General features: G+C 59.2%; 1 protein-coding gene across 1 annotated transcript in view; it reads right to left on the bottom strand.

Annotated features, from left to right (window-relative positions):
* Positions 1 to 1,947: 1,947 nt before the first annotated feature.
* Positions 1,948 to 25,117, bottom strand: part of DSCAML1 (DS cell adhesion molecule like 1) — a 52,941-nt gene continuing 29,771 nt past the window's right edge. The window contains exons 10-19 of the mRNA XM_075581060.1: positions 24,863 to 24,961; positions 22,489 to 22,677; positions 17,245 to 17,532; positions 12,478 to 12,633; positions 11,435 to 11,465; positions 9,071 to 9,189; positions 5,450 to 5,602; positions 4,761 to 4,955; positions 2,879 to 3,187; positions 1,948 to 2,660 (exon numbers count right to left, since the gene is read on the bottom strand). Coding sequence (XP_075437175.1) covers positions 2,218 to 2,660; positions 2,879 to 3,187; positions 4,761 to 4,955; positions 5,450 to 5,602; positions 9,071 to 9,189; positions 11,435 to 11,465; positions 12,478 to 12,633; positions 17,245 to 17,532; positions 22,489 to 22,677; positions 24,863 to 24,961 — 1,982 coding nt within the window. The 3' untranslated portion in view covers positions 1,948 to 2,217. The remainder of the gene's footprint in view (positions 2,661 to 2,878; positions 3,188 to 4,760; positions 4,956 to 5,449; positions 5,603 to 9,070; positions 9,190 to 11,434; positions 11,466 to 12,477; positions 12,634 to 17,244; positions 17,533 to 22,488; positions 22,678 to 24,862; positions 24,962 to 25,117) is intronic.

A 25,117-nucleotide genomic window follows, 5' to 3' on the forward strand; every position in this document is an offset into this window, starting at 1 on the left:
TGTTGATCATGCTATCCTGCTCAACAAACTCCAGAGCTCTGGAATAGGGAAGCATGCTTTAAACTGGTTTCAGTCCTACCTATCAGGTAGATCCCAACATGTGTCCATCTCTGGCTCTAACTCTAACCCCCTGGCTATCACCTGTGGCGTCCCGCAAGGCTCTGTTCTGGGGCCCCTACTCTTCTCAGTGTTCATCAATGATCTTCCCACAGCTTGTCAGGAAGCCTCAACACACATGTATGCAGATGACACAATCCTATATGCACACAGCCATAGCCTCTCCGACCTTCAACACATACTTCAGTCTGACTTTTTCAGACTCGAAAACTGGATTTCCCAAAACAAACTGTTTTTAAACACTGACAAGACTGTAACAATGGTGTTTGGGACCAAGACTAAATTTTTAAAGCTTCCAGTGACTGAGCTCCAGATTACAACCAACACTAACACCACCCTAACTCCTGTTACTAGTTTTAAATACCTGGGCATATGGTTTGACTCCCACTTAACATTCGGGATGCACATTAATACTCTGACAACCAAGACCTATGCCAAACTAGGGGTACTTTACAGGAACAAATCCTCCCTAAGTCTCCTGGTCAGAAAACGTATCGCACAGCAGATGCTAATGCCAATTATTGACTATGGAGACATAGTATATGGCTCGGCACCCCAAACCCACCTTAGCAAACTTGACACCCTCTACAATTCAATTTGTCGTTTTGTTCTCCAATGCAACTACAACACACATCACTGCGAAATGCTCAAAGAACTAGATTGGTCATCACTAGAGTCTAGGCGCAAAGTTCACATTTCCTGTCTTGCCTTCAAATTCTTTATGGGCAAGCTACCCAGCTACCTGAACAAGCTCCTCACCCCTACCATATGCAGCACCTATCACCTGAGATCAGACTCCAAAAGACTGTTCATGGTCCCAAGGCTCAACAAAGTATCCGGCCGCTCCTCCTTCTCTTACCGTGCACCCCAAAACTGGAACAACCTACCAGAGACTCTCACAGCCGCCACCAGTTTAAGTTCTTTCAAATCTAAGGCTGTCTCACATTTTAATGTGGTCTGTAATTGTTTCATTCGCCCATAATATATATTTTCTCTAACTGTGCATGCAATGTCTTGTATATAATGTATAACCGGCTCATTATGTAACTGTATTTGTAAACATGTATTATTTATTTGTCTTAACTCTGTGCCCAGGACATACTTGAAAACGAGAGGTAACTCTCAATGTATTACTTCCTGGTAAAATATTTTATAAATAAATAAATAATACAGAAAACGATTACTTCAAGTTATTGCTGCTAAAGGTGGTTCTACAAGCTATTGAATCATAAGGTATACTTAGTTTTTCACACATGGATTCCCAATTTTGGCTTTATTTTTGTTAAATAAATCATGACGCGGTGTAATATGTCATGTGTTGTTGTTCATCTAAGGCTGTATTTACCTAATTTTAAGACCTGCTAAGGAACAGGTGATTGTTATTATGTCCTGATATGTAAAACCATAGAATTCAAAGAGGGTGCACTTTCTTTTTCACACCACTGTATATACGCGCAGATCGGCCGCACAGGGACATACAGTATATACGTGCGGAGCAGCTGCACAGGGATACACAGTATATACACTGAACCAGTCCAAGCTACCTGCACACAGACCTCACTGAGCCAGTCCCAGCAGTCGGATGGTGCGTGTTCATGTTATCTTCCAGAAACTCCTGGCGCCATCTTTTCCATCACCCAGCCGACCACAGCCCCGAGACATAGTAAATCTAAGCGTGTGTGCAAACACAACTAACCCCTGGGGAGGGAGGGGTATTTTGTGTGTGTATGTCCCTGCCACGCTCCCCAGGGGTTAGTTGTGTTTGTGTATATATATATATACACAATGTGTGCAAACATAACTAACCCCAATTTCCCGTGCGGCTGCTTGGTTCCCAGACGCCAAAGTTACTCCCTTATTTTTTCTTTTTTAATCCTGAAGATAATAGCATTTTTTTTGTTTTAATACAAAAAACAGTTTTCTTATAACCAAGTTTTTTTTAGTTTTTTTTTTTCTCCATCTGTCTGTTTTTTTTTGTGTTTTTTTTTTAAACGTTTTTCAAAATATAGAAATACGGCAACGGAAAAAGCGCAGGGGTCAGCGTCTGTGGGGGGGAGGGGGGAACAGGGGGAGCGGGGGGGGGAAAAGGGGGAGGGGGCATCAGACCAGTGTGTAAGATTTGGAGTAAGCCCCCGCTCCTTGTTTCTGGGCCCGCCCCCCCCCAGAGCTGCTCATCTCCAGCAGTGAGTCCCGGGAGCCCCCCATCTTGCTGTGCTGAGCGGGGAGACGGTTTTCCACGGGGCCAGCAGAGGGGTCAGCGGGGGCGGAGGGGGCCGTGACCCCTGGGGCGGAGGGGGCAGAGGTAGGAGGTCCAGCCAGGATGAGAGTCCGCTGAGGTAAGTTGGTGCCGGAAGGCGCCAGGTGGGTGAGTCCGGGGGGCGGCTTGGCGCCTGCTTCCAGGGTGAGATGGCGGGAGTGGTAATTCCGGGCCAGGTTACGCATGGAGGCCTCACGGGGGGGGACCACAGGGCAGGGGTCGTGGGGGTCCGGCTTGCGGAAGTGCAGGTCCGATTTCATGTAGAGTGGGAGGTTGCAGTATTCACCTGGGAGGGAGAGAACACGGGATGTTAGAGGGGTGCGGGACAGGTACACGCGTGTGATTTAGCGTGTTGTGACGGCAGAGTGTCTGGGATATTACAGGATCACCATGATCAGTGCAGCCACCTCCAGGGTGGAAGTAATGTCCGATTTCATGTCTTTAGATGGTGACTTCCCATTACATATTACTACGCGGATATATATATCGGTATAGGGTACGTACTCTTGGCCCGGTGCGGGATGGGCACAGCCACATTCTTGGTGGGGTCACTGTCCTGCGGTTTGGGGGGGGAGGCGGTGAAGCGGCAGATGCCCGGCTCGGAGGGGGTGCTCATGGAGGTCATGCTGTCCCCGTTCTCGTTGGTGCCAGTGGTCATCTGGTCGGAGGAGCTGTCCGAGATGAAGCATTCGGTGATCTCGAACTTGGCGTGTTGGAGCTGCTCCTCCAGCTTTGCGTGTTCGTAGGCGCGCGCCAGCTCCTCGTAGGTGGAGGACGCACTCTCCGTGGACACCATGCTGTTCCGACCTTTATCTGCGGGGACGAGAGAGGTGCTCACATTCACACACACACACACACGTTAGGGGGCTCCCACAGGTTAATGGGGTCAGCGGGAGGCCGGGCTTATGGGATGAGAAGGAATTCCTACAAGAGTATTTGGATGGCTCCAATTTGGTCACAGACAGGACTACGCCAAGTTAACAGAGACTGTAATCTCCTATTAAATCAATCTACCTGGAAGTACGTGGGAGGACGGACAACAAAGTATATGGTCAAGTGTCCGTGGGGGCGGTGGATGTGGCCCGCGGGGGCGGTGGATGTGGCCCGCGTAGGCAGTGGATGGGGCCCGCGTGGGCGATGGATGTGGCCCGCGTGGGCAGTGGATGTGGCCCGCGGGGGCGGTGGATGTGGCCCGCGGGGGCGGTGGATGTGGCCCGCGGGGGCGGTGGATGTGGCCCGCGGGGGCGGTGGATGTGGCCCGCGGGGCGGTGGATGTGGCCCGCGTGGGCAGTGGATGTGGCCCGTGGGGGCGGTGGATGTGGCCCGCGTGGGCAGTGGATGTGGCCCGCGTGGGCAGTGGATGGGGCCCGCGTGGGCGATGGATGTGGCCCGCGGGGGCGGTGGATGTGGCCCGCGGGGCGGTGGATGTGGCCCGCGTGGGCAGTGGATGTGGCCCGTGGGGGCGGTGGATGTGGCCCGTGGGGGCGGTGGATGTGGCCCGCGTGGGCAGTGGATGTGGCCCGCGGGGCGGTGGATGTGGCCCGCGGGGGCGGTGGATGTGGCCCGCGTAGGCAGTGGATGGGGCCCGCGTGGGCGATGGATGTGGCCCGCGGGGGCGGTGGATGTGGCCCGCGGGGCGGTGGATGTGGCCCGCGTGGGCAGTGGATGTGGCCCGTGGGGGCGGTGGATGTGGCCCGTGGGGGCGGTGGATGTGGCCCGCGTGGGCAGTGGATGTGGCCCGCGGGGCGGTGGATGTGGCCCGCGGGGGCGGTGGATGTGGCCCGCGTGGGCAGTGGATGTGGCCCGTGGGGGCGGTGGATGTGGCCCGCGGGGCGGTGGATGGGGCCCGCGGGGGCGGTGGATGTGGCCCGCGGGGCGGTGGATGTGGCCCGCGGGGGCGGTGAATGTGGCCCGCGTGGGCAGTGGATGGGGCCTGCGTGGGCGGTGGATGTGGCCCGCGTGGGCAGTGGATGTGGCCCGCGGGGGCGGTGAATGTGGCCCGTGGGGGCTCTGCTCAAACAGATAAGGGCATTTTTTCAGACTGAAACTCACTTGTATGTTAAGGTTTTCCAGAATAGAGAGAGAGAGCTCGTGTGATGAGAGAGAGAGAGAGAGCTTGTGTGATGAGAGAGAGACAGCTCGTGTGATGAGAGAGAGAGCTTACATCCAGGAGAGTTAACCTATAAGATGACGGGTTGTAGCGGGAGACACACACGGGAACTCTATGATATTGGGGTTACAGATACGTTGCAGGCTCACGTGTGCGACTCTCAAGGGGGTTACTGAGCATCTCAGACATGGGACGCATGTTCCATACATGTAGGGTTGGCAGCGTTTATGTTATGTGATCAGATGTCACTTCACTCATTGGCACGTGGGCACTGACCTGTGTCCTGGGAGAGGCTGGCACTGTAGCTGTCACTTTCCGTCACGGTGATGCCATGCTGTGACCCCACTGTCCTCCAGTCAGAGGTCAGAGTTCGTGCGGGGGTGGAGCTCTGGCATTTGGTAAGTGTCCATTGGCTGGAATATCTGTTCCTGGTGCTGTGAGCGGATTTCACACTCTTCCGGGAGACCGGATCTAGAGAGAGGGGAATCCAAAGAGAAGACTTACATGGGATCTAGTGGGAAAACGAGAAAACCAATCAGAGAGATCTAGAGAGAAAGAGGGAGAGGAAGATCTAAAAAGAGAGAGATTGGGAGAGAACTTGAGATACATCGAGAGATTAGAGAGATCTAGAAAATGATTACAACAGCAAAGTTACATGAAGTCTAGAAAAGGATAGAGAGATCTAGAACAGTTACAGGGATCTAGAGAAACAGTCCCCCAAACCGGAGTTTTAGGGTATCTAGAAAAAGAGGAATCCATACAGCAGAATGATGTCGTTTCCAGAAAAAGAGACAGGGATCCCTAGAGCGGAGCTATAAAGAATGTAGAAGCATATGGTCATTTTAATGCAAGAGTGCCCCAATCGGCACTATCCCAGTTTAACTAGAATCTACAGAAAGACAGTTGAAGGTCCCCAGACCAGTGTTACTCGGGATCTAGAACACATGGAGTTCCGTGCCACGTACTAGTTCCGGGACGGATGTCTGACATGTCGATGAGGGGTCCCGTGTTCTGGATTAGAGCCGGGTGGTGCAGGGAGACTCCGGTGCAGAAGCTTTGTGGGTTTCCCGTCTGACTAAACTCTGGGTCCGTCACCGGCAGTGTGGCTTTATCGTCCCCTGCAAAGGCCGGGCACAGGGGCTGACATCAGGAACCGCCTGGACATCAACTCATTCACATCAAGCCACCTCCGCGCAGAGTAACGGGAGTGCAGAGTAACAGGGAGCAGACGCAGAGTAACGGGGAGCGCACGCACAGAGTAACAGGGAGCGCACGCAGAGTAACGGGGAGCGCAGAGTAACGGGGAGTGCAGAGTAACAGGGAGCAGACGCAGAGTAACGGGGAGCGCACGCACAGAGTAACAGGGAGCGCACGCAGAGTAACGGGAAGCGCAGAGTAACAGGGGAGCAGACGCAGAGTAACGGGGAGCACACGCACAGAGTAACAGGGAGCGCACGCACAGAGTAACAGGGAGCAGACGCAGAGTAACGGGGAGCGCACGCACAGAGCAACAGGGAGCAGACGCAGAGTAACGGGGAGCGCACGCACAGAGTAACAGGGAGCAGACGAAGAGTAACGGGGAGCGCAGAGTAACATGGAGCATACGCAGAGTAACGGGGAGCGCACGCACAGAGTAACAGGGAGCGCACGCACAGAGTAACAGGGAGCAGACGCAGAGTAACGGGGAGCGCACGCACAGAGCAACAGGGAGCAGACGCAGAGTAACGGGGAGCGCACGCACAGAGTAACAGGGAGCAGACGAAGAGTAACGGGGAGCGCAGAGTAACATGGAGCATACGCAGAGTAACGGGGAGCACACGCACAGAGTAACAGGGAGCGCACGCACAGAGTAACAGGGAGCGCCACAGAGCAACGGGGAGCGCAGAGCAACGGGGAGCGCAGAGTAACGGGAAGTGCAGAGTAACGGGGAGCAGACGCAGAGTAACGGGGAGCGCAGAGTAACAGGGAGCAGACGCAGAGTAACGGGGAGCTCACGCACAGAGTAACGGGGAGTGCACGCACAGAGTAACAGGGAGCGCCACAGAGCAACGGGGAGCGCAGAGCAACGGGGAGTGCAGAGTAACGGGGAGCAGACGCAGAGTAACGGGGAGCGCAGAGTAACAGGGAGCAGACGCAGAGTAACGGGGAGCACACGCACAGAGTAACAGGGAGCGCACGCACAGAGTAACAGGGAGCGCCACAGAGCAACGGGGAGCGCAGAGCAACGGGGAGCACAGAGTAAGGGGGAGCAGACGCAGAGTAACGGGGAGTGCAGAGTAACAGGGAGCAGACGCAGAGTAACGGGGAGTGCAGAGTAACGGGGAGTGCAGAGTAACGGGGAGCAGACGCAGAGTAACGGGGAGCAGACGCAGAGTAACGGGGAGCAGACGCAGAGTAACGGGGAGTGCAGAGTAACGGGCAGCGCAGAGTAACAGGGAGCAGACGCAGAGTAACGGGGAGCACACGCACAGAGTAACAGGGAGCGCACGCACAGAGTAACAGGGAGCGCCACAGAGCAACGGGGAGCGCAGAGCAACGGGGAGCGCAGAGCAACGGGGAGCGCAGAGTAACGGGGAGCAAACGCAGAGTAACGGGGAGTGCAGAGTAACGGGGAGCAGACGCAGAGTAACGGGAGCGCACGCACAGAGTAACGGAGCAGACGCAGAGTAACGGGGAGCGCAGAGTAACAGGAGCAGACGCAGAGTAACGGGGAGCGCCACAGAGCAACGGGGAGCGCAGAGCAATGGGGAGTGCAGAGTAACAAAGCAGACACAGAGTAGCGGGGAGTGCAGAGTAACAGGGAGCAGACGCAGAGTAACGGAGAATGCAGAGCAACAGGGAGCAGACGCAGAGTAACGGGGAGTGCAGAGTAACGGGGAGCAGACGTAGAGTAACGGGGAGCGCAGGCACAGAGTAACGGGGAGCGCAGGCACAGAGTAACGGGGAGCGCAGGCACAGAGTAACGGGGAGCGCAGGCACAGAGTAACGGGGAGCGCAGGCACAGAGTAACGGGGAGCGCAGGCACAGAGTAACGGGGAGCGCAGGCACAGAGTAACGGGGAGCGCAGGCACAGAGTAACGGGGAGCGCAGGCACAGAGTAACGGGGAGCGCAGGCACAGAGTAACGGGGAGCGCAGGCACAGAGTAACGGGGAGCGCAGGCACAGAGTAACGGGGAGCGCAGGCACAGAGTAACGGGGAGCGCAGGCACAGAGTAACGGGGAGCGCAGGCACAGAGTAACGGGGAGCGCAGGCACAGAGTAACGGGGAGCGCACCCAGTTTCTCCAAGATAAACGGAAACTAAAGTCCCCGTAATACTGCGAACAGAGACGCGATTACCCGTGCTTTATCTGACTGTACAGCGCCACAGCATATGGCAGCACTTTACAATTAACGCAGATTAATAGGCCGCCGTAAACAGCAGCGACTCCGCCATCTTAATGCGGGTCAAATGAGTGAAATAAAAACATCTTTCACTAAATTTCTGTTTTTTCTGCCCATTTTTCTCGCCGTTTTGATGCCATTACTGGGAGTTTCACATGGGAATATCTCCCCCCCTCCCCGGGTATAGAACGCTCCTCACCCAGCTGTATCTCCTCCCCCCCATGGCACATAATGCACCCCCATCCAGCTGTATCTCCCCCCCCCCCAGACACAGAACGCTCCTCACCCAGCTGTATCTCCCCCCCCCCAGAGATAGAACGCTCCTCACCCAGCTGTATCTCCTCCCCCCCCCGGGCACAGAACGCTCCTCACCCAGCTGTATCTCCTCCCCCCCCCCCCCCTGGGCACAGAACGCTCCTCACCCAGCTGTATCTCCTCCCCCCCCCAGACACAGAACGCTCCTCACCCAGCTGTACACTGGCGACACACTTTATTCGAGCTCGGCTAGTCCCACGAATTCGGGTATACCCGGGTGTATTGAGGTTTGTGACTGTTTTCTGCCCGAGTGCATTGAGGTATTTTCCAAGCAGGGATTGAAGCATTTTATTCCCGCTGGCTGCAATAATGCACAGTATATATATATATATACTGCATTACAATTCATAAATTTATGCCATCTGGTAGACACGCGAAGCATTGCAGCCTATTAAATCCTAATCATTATCATTTAACAGATCAGCCGCCCATCAGCCAGGCATGAACCCAGGCTGGGAAGGCAAACGCAACGGGGCTTGTCAGAGGTGAGGAGCGGCGCATTCCAGGTATCTGCCAGGTACATACTGGGTATTTGCTCGAATAAAGTGTGTCGGTGCAGTATCTCCTCCCCCCTCCCAGACACAGAACGCTCCTCACCCAGCTGTATCTCCTCCCCCCTCCCAGACACAGAACGCTCCTCACCCAGCTGTATATCCTCCCCCCAGACACAGAACGCTCCTCACCCAGCTGTATATCCTCCCCCCAGACACAGAACGCTCCTCACCCAGCTGTATATCCTCCCCCCAGACACAGAACGCTCCTCACCCAGCTGTATATCCTCCCCCCAGACACAGAACGCTCCTCACCCAGCTGTATATCCTCCCCCCAGACACAGAACACTCCTCACCCAGCTGTATCTCACCCCCCTGGGCACAGAACGCTCCTCACCCAGCTGTTTGACGCCCTCCTTATCTTCGATAAGAAGTTGGACCCTCGGGATATCGATGTGGAGCCTCGGACCTGCAGGGGGGCCCTTCACCGGGGTGTCAAAGCTGCGATTATTCTTGCTGGGGGGGGGAGGGGGGAAGAAACAGATCTCAGGGGCAAAATGAACAGGGGGCAGGGACATCATGTATAATTTCCATTTCCCTCCTCCCCCTCCCCCTTCCCTCCCCCTTCCCACCTCCCTCTTTCCGCGCCCTCTCCTTCCTTCTTCCCGCGTCCCTCCCCCTTCCCGCCTCCCTCTTTCCGCGCCCTCTCCTTCCTTCTTTCCACGTCCCTCCCCCTCCCTCTTTCCGCGTCCCTCCCCCTCCCTCTGTCCGCGCCCTCTCCTTCCTTCTTTCCGCGTCCCTCCCCCTCACTATTTCCGCGCCCCTCTTCTACCATCTTTCCGCGTCCCTCCCCCTTCCTCTTTCCGCGCCTCTCTCCTCCCTCTTTCCACGTCCCTCCCCCTTCCTCTTTCTGCGTCTCCATCCCCCTCCCTCTCTCCGTGTCCCTCCCTCTTTCTGCGTTCCTCTCCCTCCCTCTTTCCGTGCCCCTCTCCTTCCTTCTTTCGGCGTCCCTCCCCCTCCCTCTTTCTGCGTCTCCCTCCCTCTTTCCGCGTCCCTCCCCCTCCCTCTTTCCGCATCCCTAACCCTCCCTCTTTCCGCATCCCTCCCCCTCCCTCTTTACGCGCCCCTTCCCTCCCTCTTTCTGCGTCTCCCTCCCCTTTCCCGCGTCTCCCTTCCCCTTCCTCTTTCCGCGTCCCTCTCCCTCCCTCCCTCTTTGAGTGTCCCTCCCCCTCCCTCTTTCCGCGTCCCTCCCCCTCCCTCTTTCCGCGTCCCTCTCCCTCCCTCTTTCCGCATCCCTCCCCTCCCTCTTTCCGAATCCCTCCACCTCCCTATTTCCGCGTCCCTCCCCCTCCCTCTTTCCGCGTCTCCCTCCCTCTTTCCGCGTCTCCCTCCCTCTTTCCGCGTCTCCCTCCCTCTTTCCACGTCTCCCTCCCCCTTCCCACGTCTCCCTCCCCCTTCCTCTTTCCACGTCCCTCTCCCTCCCTCTTTCCGCGTCCCTCCCCCTCCCTCTTTCCGCTTCCCTCCCCCTTCCTCTTTCTGCGTCCCTCCCTCTTCCTCTTTCCGCGTCCCTCCCCCTGCCCCTTTCCGCTTCCCTCTCCCTCCCTCTTTCCGTGTCCCTCCCTCTTCCGCTTTCCGCGTCCCTCCCTCTTTCCGTGTCCTTCCCTCTTTCCGTGTCCCTCCCCCTCTCTCTTTCCGTGTCCTTCCCTCTTTCCGCGTCTCCCTCCCCCTCCCTCTTTCCGCGTCCCTCCCCTTCCCTCTTTCCGTGTCCCTCCCCCTCCCTCTTTCCGCGTCCCTCCCCCTCCCTCTTTCCGCTTCCCTCCCCCTTCCTCTTTCCGCGTCCCTCCCTCTTCCTCTTTCCGCATCCCTCCCCCTCCCTCTTTCCGCGTCCCTCCCCCTCCCTCTTTCCGCGTCCCTCCCTCTTTCCGCGTCCCTCCCCCTCCCTCTTTCCGCATCCCTCCCCCTCCCTCTTTCCGCATCCCTCCCCCTCCCTCTTTCCGTGTCCCTCCCTCTTTCCGCGTCCCTCCCCCTCCCTCTTTCCGCGTCCCTCCCCCTCCCTCTTTCCGCGTCCCTCCCCCTCCCTCTTTCCGCGTCCCTCCCCCTCCCTCTTTCCGCATCCCTCCCCCTCCCTCTTTCCGCATCCCTCCCCTCCCTCTTTCCGCATCCCTCCCCCTCCCTCTTTCCGCATCCCTCCCCCTCCCTCTTTCCGCGTCCCTCCCCCTCCCTCTTTCCGCATCCCTCCCCCTCCCTCTTTCCGCATCCCTCCCCCTCCCTCTTTCCGCATCCATCCCCCTCCCTCTTTCCGCGTCCCTCTCCCTCCCTCTTTCCGCGTCCCTCTCCCTCCCTCTTTCCGCGTCCTCTTTCCGCGTTCCTCCCCCTCCCTCTTTCCGCGTCCCTCTCCCTCTTTCTGCGTCCCTCTCCCTCTTTCCGCGTCCCTCCCCCCCTCCCTCTTTCTGCGTCCATCCCTCTTTCCGCGTCCCTCCACCTCCCTCTTTCTGCGTCCCTCCCCCTCCCTCTTTCAGTGTCCCTCCACACCTCCCCTTGCTCTCCTCCCACCCATCCTAGCCCTCCCCATCTTGGCCTTCCTTCCCCCCCACCCATCTCGCTCACCCCCCATCCCCTCCCCTCCGGCTCCCCCTCCCCCTCTCCTGTTGGGAGGTTGTAACTCCTTCAGTGCTGTTCCTGGTAAAGAAAATCCCTAATCTATGTAGACGGGAGGCTATAGTGACGCTGAGTATAACCGAGGAACCCTTTCCTCACTCACCTGATCAGCATCTCCGCTAAACTCTTCGCATCTGAAAGAGGAGAAGCAGCGGGTGTCAATATAGGCAGCTGGACTCCTCCTCCCCCTATATTACAGGTGCTGGTATACAGGGTCCTTCTATATTATAGGGTGCTGGTATACAGGGTCCCTCTATATTAGAGGGTGCTGGTATACAGGGTCCCTCTATATTACAGGGTGCTGGTATACGGGGTGGCCTTTATATTACAGGGTGCTGGTATATGGGGTCCCCTCTATATTACAGGGTGCTGGTATATGGGGTCCCCTCTATATTACAGGGTGCTGGTATATAGGGTCCCTCTATATTAGAGGGTGCTGGTATACAGGGGTTCCCTCTATATTACAGGGTGCTGGTATATGGGGGTTCCCTCTATATTACAGGGTGATGGTATACGGGGTCCCTCTATATTACAGGGTGCTGGTATACGGGGTCCCTCTATATTACAGGGTGCTGGTATATGGGGTCCCCTCTATATTACAGGGTGCTGGTATACAGGGTCCCTCTATATTACAGGGTGCTGGTATACAGGGGTTCCCTCTATATTACAGGGTGCTGGTATATGGGGGTTCCCTCTATATTACAGGGTGATGGTATACGGGGTCCCTCTATATTACAGGGTGCTGGTATACGGGGTCCCTCTATATTACAGGGTGATGGTATACAGGGTCCCTCTATATTACAGGGTGCTGGTATACAGGGGTTCCCTCTATATTACAGGGTGCTGGTATACGGGGGTTCCCTCTATATTACAGGGTGCTGGTATACGGGGGTTCCCTCTATATTACAGGGTGCTGGTATACGGGGGATCCCTCTATATTACAGGGTGCTGGTATACAGGGGTTCCCTCTATATTACAGGGTGCTGGTATACGGGGGTTCCCTCTATATTACAGGGTGCTGGTATACGGGGGTTCCCTCTATATTACAGGGTGCTGGTATACGGGGGTTCTCTCTATATTACAGGGTGCTGGTATACGGGGGTTCCCTCTATATTACACGGTGCTGGTATACGGGGGTCTCCTCACCTCGTAGCCGCTTCAATCTCTTCTCCTTCCGCTTCTTGCGGATGACAAATAGAAGGACGACCCCCAGCATCGCCAGAATAACCGGGCACGCGATGGTAAAAAGCTTCTTCACGTCGTCCCCCTCCCCATGCGCAGACTTTATGGGGGGGATGGTGCCTGCGGGGGGGACATGCGGACAAAGCATCATCAGTGTGAGAAAAATCCCAAAACACAAATCTTGTAACCCCAAACCCTCCGGCCCCCCTGGGATTAAGCTCACCTCCCCCCCCCAGGGATTAAGTTTACCCCCCTCCCAGGCTTTAACCTCCCTCCCAGGGATTAAGCTCACCCCCCTTTAACGGGATTTAAGATCACCCCCCTCCCTCGGTTTCAGCTTGCCCCCCTCCTCTGGATATTCCTGTTCCGCGGGGGAAACGGGCGGAGTTTCCTGTTCTGAGGGGAAACGGGCGGAGTTTCCTGTTCCGCGGGGAAACGGGCGGAGTTTCCTGTTCCGCGGGGAAACGGGCGGAGTTTCCTGTTCCGCGGGGAAAGGGGCGGAGTTTCCTGTTCTGCGGGGAAACGGGCGGAGTTTCCTGTTCCGCGGGGAAACGGGCGGAGTTTCCTGTTCCGCGGGGGAAACGGGCGGAGTTTCCTGTTCCGCGGGGAAACGGGCGGAGTTTCCTGTCCTGCGGGGAAACGGGCGGAGTTTCCTGTCCCGCTGGGAAACGGGCGGAGTTTCCTGGTCCGCGGGGAAACGGGCGGAGTTTCCTGTTCCGCGGGGAAACGGGCGGAGTTTCCTGTCCCGCGGGGAAACGGGCGGAGTTTCCTGTTCCGCGGGGAAACGGGCGGAGTTTCCTGTCCCGCGGGGAAACGGGCGGAGTTTCCTGTCCCGCGGGGAAACGGGCGGAGTTTCCTGTTCCGCGGGGAAACGGGCGGAGTTTCCTGTTCCGCGGGGAAAGGGGAGGAGTTTCCTGTTCCGCGGGGAAACGGGCGGAGTTTCCTGTTCCGCGGGGAAAGGGGCGGAGTTTCCTGTTCTGCGGGGAAACGGGCGGAGTTTCCTGTTCCGCGGGGAAACGGGCGGAGTTTCCTGTTCCGCGGGGAAACGGGCGGAGTTTCCTGTTCCGCGGGGAAAGGGGCAGAGTTTCCTGTTCCGCGGGGAAACGGGCGGAGTTTCCTGTCCAGCGGGAAAACGGGCGGAGTTTCCTGTCCAGCGGGGAAACGGGCGGAGTTTCCTGTCCAGCGGGGAAACGGGCGGAGTTTCCTGTCCCGCGGGGGAAACAGGTGGACAGGTGGAGTTTCCTGTTCTGCGGGGAAACGGGCGGAGTTTCCTGTTCTTCGGGGAAACGGGCGGAGTTTCCTGTTCTGCGGGGAAATGGGCGGAGTTTCCTGCTCCGCGGGGAAACGGGCGGAGTTTCCTGTCCCGCGGGGAAACGGGCGGAGTTTCCTGTCCCGCGGGGAAACGGGCGGAGTTTCCTGTTCCGCGGGGAAACGGGTGGAGTTTCCTGTTCTGCGGGGAAACGGCCAGTTCTGGTCCCAGGGGAAGCACGAGTCTAACGTCCCAGTGTCCCACGGGCCACAGAAGCTGGTACCTGAGGGAACGAGCTTCTCCAAAAGGGTTGCACTATTGGGCTGGACCCCCGCATGTGGCACAGGACCCCCCGTATGTGGCACAGGACCCCCGTATGTGGCAGAGGACCCCTGTACGTGGCACAGGACCCCCGTACGTGGCACAGGACCCCCGTACGTGGCACAGGACCCCCGTACGTGGCACAGGACCCCCGTATGTGGCACAGGACCCCCGTATGTGGCACAGGACCCCCGTATGTGGCACAGGACCCCCGTACGTGGCACAGGACCCCCGTACGTGGCACAGGACCCCCGTACGTGGCACAGGACCCCTGCATGTGGCACAGGACCCCCGTATGTGGCACAGGACCCCCGTACGTGGCACAGGACCCCCGTATGTGGCACAGGACCCCCGTACGTGGCACAGGACCCCCGTATGTGGCACAGGACCCCCGTATGTGGCACAGGACCCCCGTACGTGGCACAGGACCCCCGCACGTGGCACAGGACCCCCGTACGTGGCACAGGACCCCCCGTACGTGGCACAGGACCCCCGTATGAGTGAGTCTTTCTGTTTGCACTCTCCATCAAAGAGGAGAATATCTAGACCAGGGGGGCAACTCCAGTCCTCAAGGGTCACCAACAGGTTAGGTTTTCAGGATATCCCTGCTTCAGCACAGAGGGTGCAGTCATTCTGAAAGCAACCTGTGCTGAAAACCTGACCTGTTGTTGGCCCTTGAGGACTGGAGTTGGCCTTCCCTGATGTAGAACAGAAAGCTTGGCCCTGGAATAGGTGAGGCTTAATGGTGTGGGAGCGCAGGGCGCTATCGATGCGTAAGAAGGATATTAGCAAGAAACTCGGAGTGCGACACACTCCCCGACTATTTCTCCCGGGTTGGAGGTGAGAGAACCGCAGTTGGATTTGATTGAGGGGGCGCTGGCTTTGCCGGTTTCCGAATGAATGGCTGGGAGTCCGTCGCTCTTACGCTCATCGTAATAATAACAACGTTCTTTCATCCAATCTCATTGTCCTCAGTCGGGGAGACCCGCAGGTTGCTCCTGGTCGGACGAGGTGCGCTGTTAAATGACCGCGTGTTACAATGATCGTGTTCTAGAATTGCGAGAGGAAATACGTATTTGTGTGGGAAGGCCAAGCGAATCAGTTTGCCTGTAAGAATGGCGGTATGAGCTTTCTTTCTTCAGTAGAGCTGATCTCTAAATTATTTAATTGAATTAATTAAAAAAGTGAAAACATTAACTAAAAAGTCACAAAGGACTCGGGGGCATCCCTTAAGGTTGGAGGAAAGGAGATTTCACCAGCAACAAAGGAAAGAGTTCTGTACAGTAAGGGCAGTTACAGTGTGGAGTTCATTACCCATGGAGACTGTGGTGGCAGATACAATAGATTTGTTCAAAAAAAGGCTGGACATCTTTTTAGAAAGGAAAGGTATACAGGGATATACCAAATAAGTAAACATGGGAAGGACGCTGATCCAGGGAGTAATCTGATTGCCAATTCTTGGAGCTAGGAAGGATTTTTTTCCCCCTTATGAGATATCATTATACTGCAAGTACGGATATAGGATAAAGTATCTGTCGTCTAAATTTAGCACAGGTTGGACTTGGACGTACGTCTTTTTTCAACCTCATCTACTATGTAACTATGTAACTATTTTATGTAACTGTGTAACCCACTATGTAATCTAATCTTCTGCATAGAAACAGTATCCTTTACTCTGCGGGCGTTTAGCAGGGCGTAGTCTTTAAGAATGTAAGTGTTGGTTATTTTAGCGTTTCTTCCAATTGAGACTTAGTGGAAAGATGGGGGGCAGTTAGGATATGTCTGTTGGTGGTGAAGTAGCGGTGATGATGGTCGGCACATCGTGTGGTCGGCACATCGCGTGGCCAGTTGCTCTCGGTATTATTCTCGGAGATTGACCTAGCTCAGTGAGGCCCGTCTTGTGGTGTATCAGGAACCGGCGATTGGCTTTGAACAGGATGTTTCTGTCGGTTATTATTTCTCTGCCTCTTCCTGACCTTCCTATTAAGGTTATTTACTCTTCCAGGTGCGCTTTCTGTTGGCCGAGTCTTTCTGGATGGAGACCTGAAGAGCGTTGGTCCGTCCGCCATTGAAGTGACTTCCTGCTGGTGGCCCCGGGAGTGGAGACGGAAAGGTTGCTAAGAATGGCCACGTTCCTCATGGTGGCAGGTGGGTTCTGGAAGTCAGAACGTGGACGTGCGTGCGGTGAGCCACCATTTTGGAGTGTGAGAAATCTCCCACGTAAGATTTCGTCACGTTCAGAAAAGGGACAAGGGGGAAAAAAATCAGTGACTTGTAAAGAAAGGTCCCGCCTGCGTGAAGCTTTACTAATGAGCGGCCATCTTGGCGAGACCCACGCAGCCACACGCGTGTCTTTATACCGCCAGCCAGGTACGCAGCACTATAACGTGTTTACAAGATTACAATACAGGGAAAATAATAATACAGAGGGGATAAGCGCTCGGTATCATTGGGAGAAAGGACACTCTGCCCAGAGGAGCTTACAATCTAATCAGCCTGTGGGGACACCAACAGAAGTGCGTTAGCAGGGAGTGCGCGTTAGCAGGGGGTGCGCGTAGCAGGGGGTGCGCGTTAGCAGGGAGTGCGCGTTAGCAGGGAGTGCGCGATAGCAGGGAGTGCGCGTTAGCAGGGAGTGCGCGTTAGCAGGGAGTGCGCGTTAGCAGGTAGGGCGCGTTAGCAGGGAGCGCGCGTTAGCAGGGAGCGCGCGTTAGCAGGGAGCGCGCGTTAGCAGGTAGGGCGCGTTAGCAGGTAGGGCGCGTTAGCAGGTAGGGCGCGTTAGCAGGGAGTGCGCGTTAGCAGGGAGCGCGCGTTAGCAGGGAGCGCGTGTTAGCAGGGAGCGCGCGTTAGCAGGGAGCGCGCGTTAGCAGGGAGCGCGCGTTAGCAGGGAGCGCGCGTTAGCAGGTAGGGTGCGTTAGCAGGTAGGGCGCGTTAGCAGGGAGTGCGCGTTAGCAGGGAGTGCGCGTTAGCAGGGAGTGCGCATTAGCAGGGAGTGTGCATTAGCAGGGAGCGCGCGTTAGCAGGGAGTGCGCGTTAGCAGGGAGCGCGCGTTAGCAGGGAGTGCGCGTTAGCAGGGAGTGCGCGTTAGCAGGGAGTGCGCGTTAGCAGGTAGGGCTGGGTCTATCTGCCCCAGATATGTGCGACTGGTCAGGGTATCTCCTTACTCCCATCATAGTCCAACGTAGCGAACTGGGAGGTCTCGTTCCCGCAGCCGGCGCTGTTGCAGGCCCGCATCTTCAGCTCGTACCACGTGGCCTCGCGGAGCTCGGCCAGGTACACGTCACTGGTCACGTTGGCGCGGAGGTTCTGCCACACCCAGCTACTCCGGGGCCTGAACTCCAAGACCACCGAGGTGATGGGGCAGCCCCCGCTACTCCAGCCCTGCAGGTTGAGCCGGGCGTGGGACGAGTTCACGTGGGTAAACAGGTGCTGGTCTTTGTTGAAGGATGGCTCTGTGAGGGGAGCGGGAAGGAGGGAGAGAGTATTAGTGTTAGGATAAGACTGGGGAGAACACATTATTAGGGACCCAGCACAGTGTGAGGGAGGGGCCGGCACAGTGTGAGGGAGGGCCCGGCACAGTGTGAGGGAGGGGCCCGGCACAGTGTGAGGGAGGGGCCCGGCACAGTGTGAGGGAGGGGCCCGGCACAGTGTGAGGGAGGGGCCGGCACAGTGTGAGGGAGGGCCGGCACAGTGTGAGGGAGGGACCCGGCACAGTATGAGGGAGGGGCCGGCACAGTGTGAGGGAGGGGCCCGGCACAGTGTGAGGGAGGGGCCGGCACAGTGTGAGGGAGGGACCCGGCACAGTATGAGGGAGGGGCCGGCACAGTGTGAGGGAGGGGCCCGGCACAGTGTGAGGGAGGGGCCCGGCACAGTGTGAGGGAGGGCCCGGCACAGTGTGAGGGAGGGCCCGGCACAGTGTGAGGGAGGGCCCGGCACAGTGTGAGGGAGGGGCCCGGCACAGTGTGAGGGAGGGCCCGGCACAGTGTGAGGGAGGGGCCCGGCACAGTGTGAGGGAGGGACCCGGCACAGTATGAGGGAGGGGCCGGCACAGTGTGAGGGAGGGGCCCGGCACAGTGTGAGGGAGGGGCCGGCACAGTGTGAGGGAGGGACCCGGCACAGTATGAGGGAGGGGCTGGCACAGTGTGAGGGAGGGGCCCGGCACAGTGTGAGGGAGGGGCCCGGCACAGTGTGAGGGAGGGGCCGGCACAGTGTGAGGGAGGGCCGGCACAGTGTGAGGGAGGGACCCGGCACAGTATGAGGGAGGGGCCGGCACAGTGTGAGGGAGGGGCCCGGCACAGTGTGAGGGAGGGGCCGGCACAGTGTGAGGGAGGGGCCGGCACAGTGTGAGGGAGGGACCTGGCACAGTATGAGGGAGGGCCCGGCACAGTGTGAGGGAGGGGCCCGGCACAGTGTCAGGGAGGGGCCGGCACAGTGTGAGGGAGGGGACGGCACAGTGTGAGGGAGGGGCCCGGCACAGTGTGAGGGAGGGGCCCGGCACAGTGTGAGGGAGGGCCCGGCACAGTGTGAGGGAGGGGCACGGCACAGTGTGAGGGAGGGCACGGCACAGTGTGAGGGAGAGCCCGGCACAGTGTGAGGGAGGGGCGCGGCACAGTGTGAGGGAGGGGCCCGGCACAGTGTGAGGGAGGGGCACGGCACAGTGTGAGGGAGGGGCCCGGCACAGTGTGAGGGAGGGGCCTGGCACAGTGTGTGGGAGGGGCCGGGCACAGTGTGAGGGAGGGGCCCGGCACAGTGTGAGGGAGGGCCCGGCACAGTGTGAGGGAGGGGCACGGCACAGTGTGAGGGAGGGGCCCGGCACAGTGTGAGGGAGGGGCCTGGCACAGTGTCAGGGAGGGGCCGGCACAGTGTGAGGGAGGGGACGGCACAGTGTGAGGGAGGGGCCCGGCACAGTGTGAGGGAGGGGCCCGGCACAGTGTGAGGGAGGGCCCGGCACAGTGTGAGGGAGGGGCACGGCACAGTGTGAGGGAGGGCACGGCACAGTGTGAGGGAGAGCCCGGCACAGTGTGAGGGAGGGGCGCGGCACAGTGTGAGGGAGGGGCCCGGCACAGTGTGAGGGAGGGGCACGGCACAGTGTGAGGGAGGGGCCCGGCACAGTGTGAGGGAGGGGCCTGGCACAGTGTGTGGGAGGGGCCGGGCACAGTGTGAGGGAGGGGCCCGGCACAGTGTGAGGGAGGGCCCGGCACAGTGTGAGGGAGGGGCACGGCACAGTGTGAGGGAGGGGCCCGGCACAGTGTGAGGGAGGGGCCTGGCACAGTGTGTGGAAGGGGCCGGGCACAGTGTGTTTGGAGGGGCCGGCACAGTGTGAGGGAGGGGCACGGCACAGTGTGAGGGAGGGGCCCGGCACAGTGTGAGGGAAGGGCCTGGCACAGTGTGTGGGAGGGGCCGGGCACAGTGTGTGGGAGGGGCCGGGCACAGTGTGAGGGAGGGGCACGGCACAGTGTGAGGGAGGGGCCGGCACAGTATGAGGGGCCGGGCACAGTGTGAGGGAGGGGCCCGGCACAGTGTGTGGGAGGGCCCGGCACAGTGTGTGGGAGGGGCCGGGCACAGTGTGTGGGAGGGGCCGGGCACAGTGTGAGGGTGGGCCGGGCACAGTGTGAGGGAGGGGCCCGGCACAGTGTGAGGGAGGGCCCGGCACAGTGTGAGGGAGGGGCCCGGCACAGTGTGAGGGAGGGCCCGGCACAGTGTGAGGGAGGGGCCCGGCACAGTGTGAGGGAGGGGCACGGCACAGTGTGAGGGAGGGGCCCGGCATAGTGTGAGGGAGGGCCCGGCACAGTGTGAGGGAGGGGCACGGGACAGTGTGAGGGAGGGGCCCGGCACAGTGTGTGGGAGGGGCCGGGCACAGTGTGAGGGAGAGCCCGGCACAGTGTGAGGGAGGGGCCGGCACAGTGTGAGGGAGGGGCCGGCACAGTGTGAGGGAGGGGCCGGCACAATGTGAGGGAGGGACCCGGCACAGTATGAGGGAGGGGCCGGCACAGTGTGAGGGGCCCGGCACAGTGTGAGGGAGGGGCCCGGCACAGTGTGAGGGAGGGGCCCGGCACAGTGTGAGGGAGGGGCCGGGCACAGTGTGAGGGAGGGCCCGGCACAGTGTCAGGGAGGGGCCGGCACAGTGTCAGGGAGGGGCCGGCACAGTGTGAGGGAGGGCCCGGCACAGTGTGAGGGAGGGGCCCGGCACAGTGTCAGGGAGGGGCCGGCACAGTGTGAGGGAGGGGACGGCACAGTGTGAGGGAGGGGCCCGGCACAGTGTGAGGGAGGGGCCCGGCACAGTGTGTGGGAGGGGCCGGGCACAGTGTGAGGGAGGGGCCCGGCACAGTGTGAGGGAGGGGCCCGGCACAGTGTGAGGGAGGGCCCGGCACAGTGTGAGGGAGGGACCTGGCACAGTGTGAGGGAGGGCCCGGCACAGTGTGAGGGAGGGACCCGGCACAGTGTGAGGGAGGGACCCGGCACAGTGTGAGGGAGGGGCCGGCACAGTGTCAGGGAGGGGCCGGCACAGTGTGAGGGAGGGGCCCGGCACAGTGTGAGGGAGGGGCCCGGCACAGTGTGAGGGAGGGGCCCGGCACAGTGTGAGGGAGGGCCCGGCACAGTGTGAGGGAGGGGCCCGGCACAGTGTGAGGGAGGGCCCGGCACAGTGTGAGGGAGGGACCCGGCACAGTGTGAGGGAGGGGCCGGCACAGTGTCAGGGAGGGGCCGGCACAGTGTGAGGGAGGGGCCCGGCACAGTGTCAGGGAGGGGCCGGCACAGTGTTAGGGAGGGGCCGGCACAGTGTGAGGGAGGGGCCCGGCACAGTGTGAGGGAGGGGCCCGGCACAGTGTCAGGGAGGGGCCGGCACAGTGTGAGGGAGGGGCCCGGCACAGTGTCAGGGAGGGGCCGGCACATTGTGAGGGAGGGGACGGCACAGTGTGAGGGAGGGGCCCGGCACAGTGTGAGGGAGGGGCCCGGCACAGTGTGAGGAAGGGCCCGGCACAGTGTGAGGGAGGGGCCCGGCACAGTGTGAGGGAGGGGCCCGGCACAGTGTGAGGGAGGGGCCCGGCACAGTGTGAGGGAGGGGCCCGGCACAGTGTGAGGGAGGGGCCCGGCACAGTGTGAGGGAGGGGCCGGCACAGTGTGAGGGAGGGGCCCGGCACAGTGTGAGGGAGGGGCCCGGCACAGTGTGAGGGAGGGGGCCGGCACAGTGTGAGGGAGGGGCCGGCACAGTGTGAGGGAGGGGCCCGGCACAGTGTGAGGGAGGGGCCCGGCACAGTGTGAGGGAGGGCCGGCACAGTGTGAGGGAGGGGCCGGCACAGTGTGAGGGAGGGGCCCGGCACAGTGTGAGGGAGGGGCCCGGCACAGTGTGAGGGAGGGGCCCGGCACAGTGTGAGGGAGGGGCCCGGCACAGTGTGAGGGAGGGGCCGGCACAGTGTGAGGGAGGGGCCGGCACAGTGTGAGGGAAGGGCCGGGCACAGTGTGAGGGAGAGCCCGGCACAGTGTGAGGGAGGGGCCGGCACAGTGTGAGGGAGGGCCCGGCACAGTGTGAGGGAGGGGCCGGGCACAGTGTGAGGGAGAGCCCGGCACAGTGTGAGGGAGGGGCCGGCACAGTGTGAGAGAGGGGCCCGGCACAGTGTGAGGGAGGGGCCGGCACAGTGTGAGGGAGGGGCCGGGCACAGTGTGAGGGAGGGGCCCGGCACAGTGTGAGGGAACGCCCGGCAGTGTGAGGGAGGGCCCGGCACAGTGTGAGGGAGGGCCCGGCACAGTGTGAGGGAGGGGCCCGGCACAGTGTGAGGGAGGGGCCCGGCAAAGTGTGAGGGAGGGGCCGGGCACAGTGTGAGGGAGGGGCCCGGCACAGTGTGAGGGAGGGCCCGGCACAGTGTGAGGGAGGGGCCCGGCACAGTGTGAGGGAGGGGCCCGGCACAGTGTGAGGGAACGCCCGGCAGTGTGAGGGAGGGCCCGGCACAGTGTGAGGGAGGGCCCGGCACAGTGTGAGGGAGGGGCCCGGCACAGTGTGAGGGAGGGGCCCGGCAAAGTGTGAGGGAGGGGCCGGGCACAGTGTGAGGGAGGGGCCCGGCACAGTGTGAGGGAGGGCCCGGCACAGTGTGAGGGAGGGGCCCGGCACAGTGTGAGGGAGGGGCACGGCACAGTGTGAGGGAGGGCCCGGCACAGTGTGAGGGAGGGCCCGGCACAGTGTGAGGGAGGGGCCCGGCACAGTGTGAGGGAGGGCCCGGCACAGTGTGAGGGAGGGCCTGGCACAGTGTGAGGGAGGGGCCCGGCACAGTGTGAGGGAGGGCCCGGCACAGTGTGAGGGAGGGGCCCGGCACAGTGTGAGGGAGGGCCCGGCACAGTGTGAGGGAGTTCCCGGCACAGTGTGAGAGAGGGCCCGGCACAGTGTGAGAGAGGGCCCGGCACATCGGGGGTCCCACCTCGCCCGTGAGTCTTGGCCTCGATGATCTCGCTGATTCTCCCGGCGCCGACGCTGTTCTTCGCTGCCAATTTCACTTTGTACCAAGTGCCGCAGCGTAAGTTCTCCAACCGGAAAGAGCGCTCAGAGGAGCTGATAAACACATCGCGCCACTCCTCACTGTTATCTACGGAGTACTGCAGGACGAAGCCTGCAGGAGAGGGGGAGAGAGTCAGGGAGAGAGGGGGGGGAGACGGGAGGGGAGGGGGGAGGGAGGGGGGGGAGAGACGGGAGGGAGGGGGGAGGGAGGGGGGAGGGGGGGGAGAAGAGGGGGAGGGGAGAAGAGGGGGGGTGGGAGAGAGGGGGGGGAGAGGAGAGGGAAAGAGAGGGGGGAGAGAGGGAGGGAGGGAGAAGGGAGAGAGGGAGAGTCAGAGAGAGGGAGAGTCAGAGAGAGGGGGAGGAGTCATAGGGGCCCATGCTATAAGTGTCCATAAAAAACAAATCGCCAGGCCATTTAATTCGCCATTTGTTTGAGCGTTGCCATCACGGTATGCAGAACGCCGCGATTACCTGCAATAGCAAAATACCCAAAACGGGCGAGTAGCCGGCGGCGTGATTACCGCCTCTCTGAAAAGGCCAAATCCGGCGATTTCTTTCAGCTGCAGAGAGAGACGCCTCTCCCTGCGCAAATCTCGCCCGAAATGTATGTATCGGAATATAAGTTTTATTACTAGTTTAGATGAGCAGGGGGTCCGGGGACCCCTGCTTCCCGAGACACAGGCCCCGTTATGGGGTGCCGGTATCTCCTGTGCATTTTATTCCCACGATCACGTGACGCGGGACATTTAAATGCAGAGGAGATACCGTCACCCCATAACGGGGCCTGTATCTCGGGAAGCAGGGGGGCCTCAGAATTGCTTGTTTGGCTAGTGGTTATATTTCTTGAATAGTTTGCTTGACTAGGTGTTTATTGAATTGTATTCTTATGTTTTGGAATAACAGATGTTTTATTATTGTGCTGTTTTGGAGATAGATACATGATATTGATGTGGCTTACTACCAGGCTTTTTGGTTCTTTTATTGTTGGGGTGTTTAGGTGCTTGTGTACTGTATATATTTTATTATTGTGTCTTTTTGGCCTTCATGCTTTTTGATTAGGGTGACCATTGGCTGCTATAGTGGCTTATCATTCCCATATTATATGGGTATAATGTACCACAATGCCAATCAATGGGCACAGGGTGGGCATAGTGGTCCTGGGGTGGGTGGTTAGGCCTCCCGGATGGGTAGCGGGGGACGGGGGTTAACCCCTTGATTACTATTGCGGGTATTAACCGCTAAGGTGATTAAGGGGTTAGGGGCCATTAGATTGTATTTTTTCTTGTATTCTGGCAATGGAGGACATGGCCCTGCAGTATGCTGATGAGGACGCCCTTCATGACGGCAGGGGTAAGTAGAAAGGTTTATTTACTTTATTTATGCTGCCTGGCTAATGTTTTATTTTATAATGGTCAAATTAGCTATTATCCATATCTGGATAATAGTTGTTTTGCCCACTACTGTACTGTGTGTGTTGGAGGAAGGGGGCGGGGGAGTATTTATTTCAGTGTATTGGAAAAAAAAATTGGCCACAGGATTGGTACCGCAGGCCAGCGGGGACCACCCGAGGGCCTCCAGACACCCGCAGGGACCACCCGAGGGCCCACAGACACCTGCGGGGACCACCCAAGGTCCCCCGAACAGCCGCAGCCTCTGGTATCAATCATGTGGGGGTAGAGGAGGTATTAATGTTTATTGTGGGTAGCGGGGGTAGGTGAAGGGGGTGTTTGGCCCTTGGTGAGTAGCGGGACGTGTTAACCCCTTCATTGCCTTAGCGGTTAGCCGCTAAGGTAATGAAGTTGACTGTAAAGGCATTTTTATTGCAAGGGATTCATGCCGGGGTCTCTGGTGCTGATATTAATGGGTACCAGCTCCGGACACCCACAGCATCAATCCGATGCAGAAAAAAAGCATTTTTTTCTAAGTCCCGTCTCGCCGCCTCTCAGCAGCTTCTCACCAACCTCGCGCCAGCTTTACTAATCACGGATACTAGAATTGCACGGGTTTCAGAACCTGCCGATAAGGGGCTTATCGTCGCTCACCCGGCGATTTTTTTGTTGTTGAAGGATCAAAATGTTGTCGATTCATTCTTTTATCCCCCGCTTACCGACGCTTACTGAATAGCAGTAAGCCGTTTGGCTGATAAGTGCTCAATAAGGGGCTTATGAACACTTGCAGCATAGGCTCCATAGAGAGTGGGGGAGAGAGAGGGAGAGCCTGAGAGGGGGGAGAGGGGAGGGGGGAGAGGGGAGGGGGGAGTCAGAGAGAGGGAGAGAGACGGAGCGCCCCCCGTGTACCTCGGATGGAACTGCCTCCGTTGTCCCCGGGAATCCAGGCCAGAGTGATGGAGGACGCCGAGGTTTTAGACACAGTGAGACGTGGCTGATCTGGCGGAACTGCAAGAGACACAGAGGGAGTGCTGACATCCCGCACACCCACCCCTACCACGCCAGTACTGACTACGCCACACACAGCCATCCCTACCACACCCCTACCACGCCAGTACTGACTACGCCACACACAGCCATCCCTACCACACCCACCGCTGCCAT

The sequence above is a fragment of the Ascaphus truei genome, unplaced genomic scaffold, assembly GCF_040206685.1.
Source record: "Ascaphus truei isolate aAscTru1 unplaced genomic scaffold, aAscTru1.hap1 HAP1_SCAFFOLD_1028, whole genome shotgun sequence".
NCBI lineage: Eukaryota > Metazoa > Chordata > Amphibia > Anura > Ascaphidae > Ascaphus > Ascaphus truei.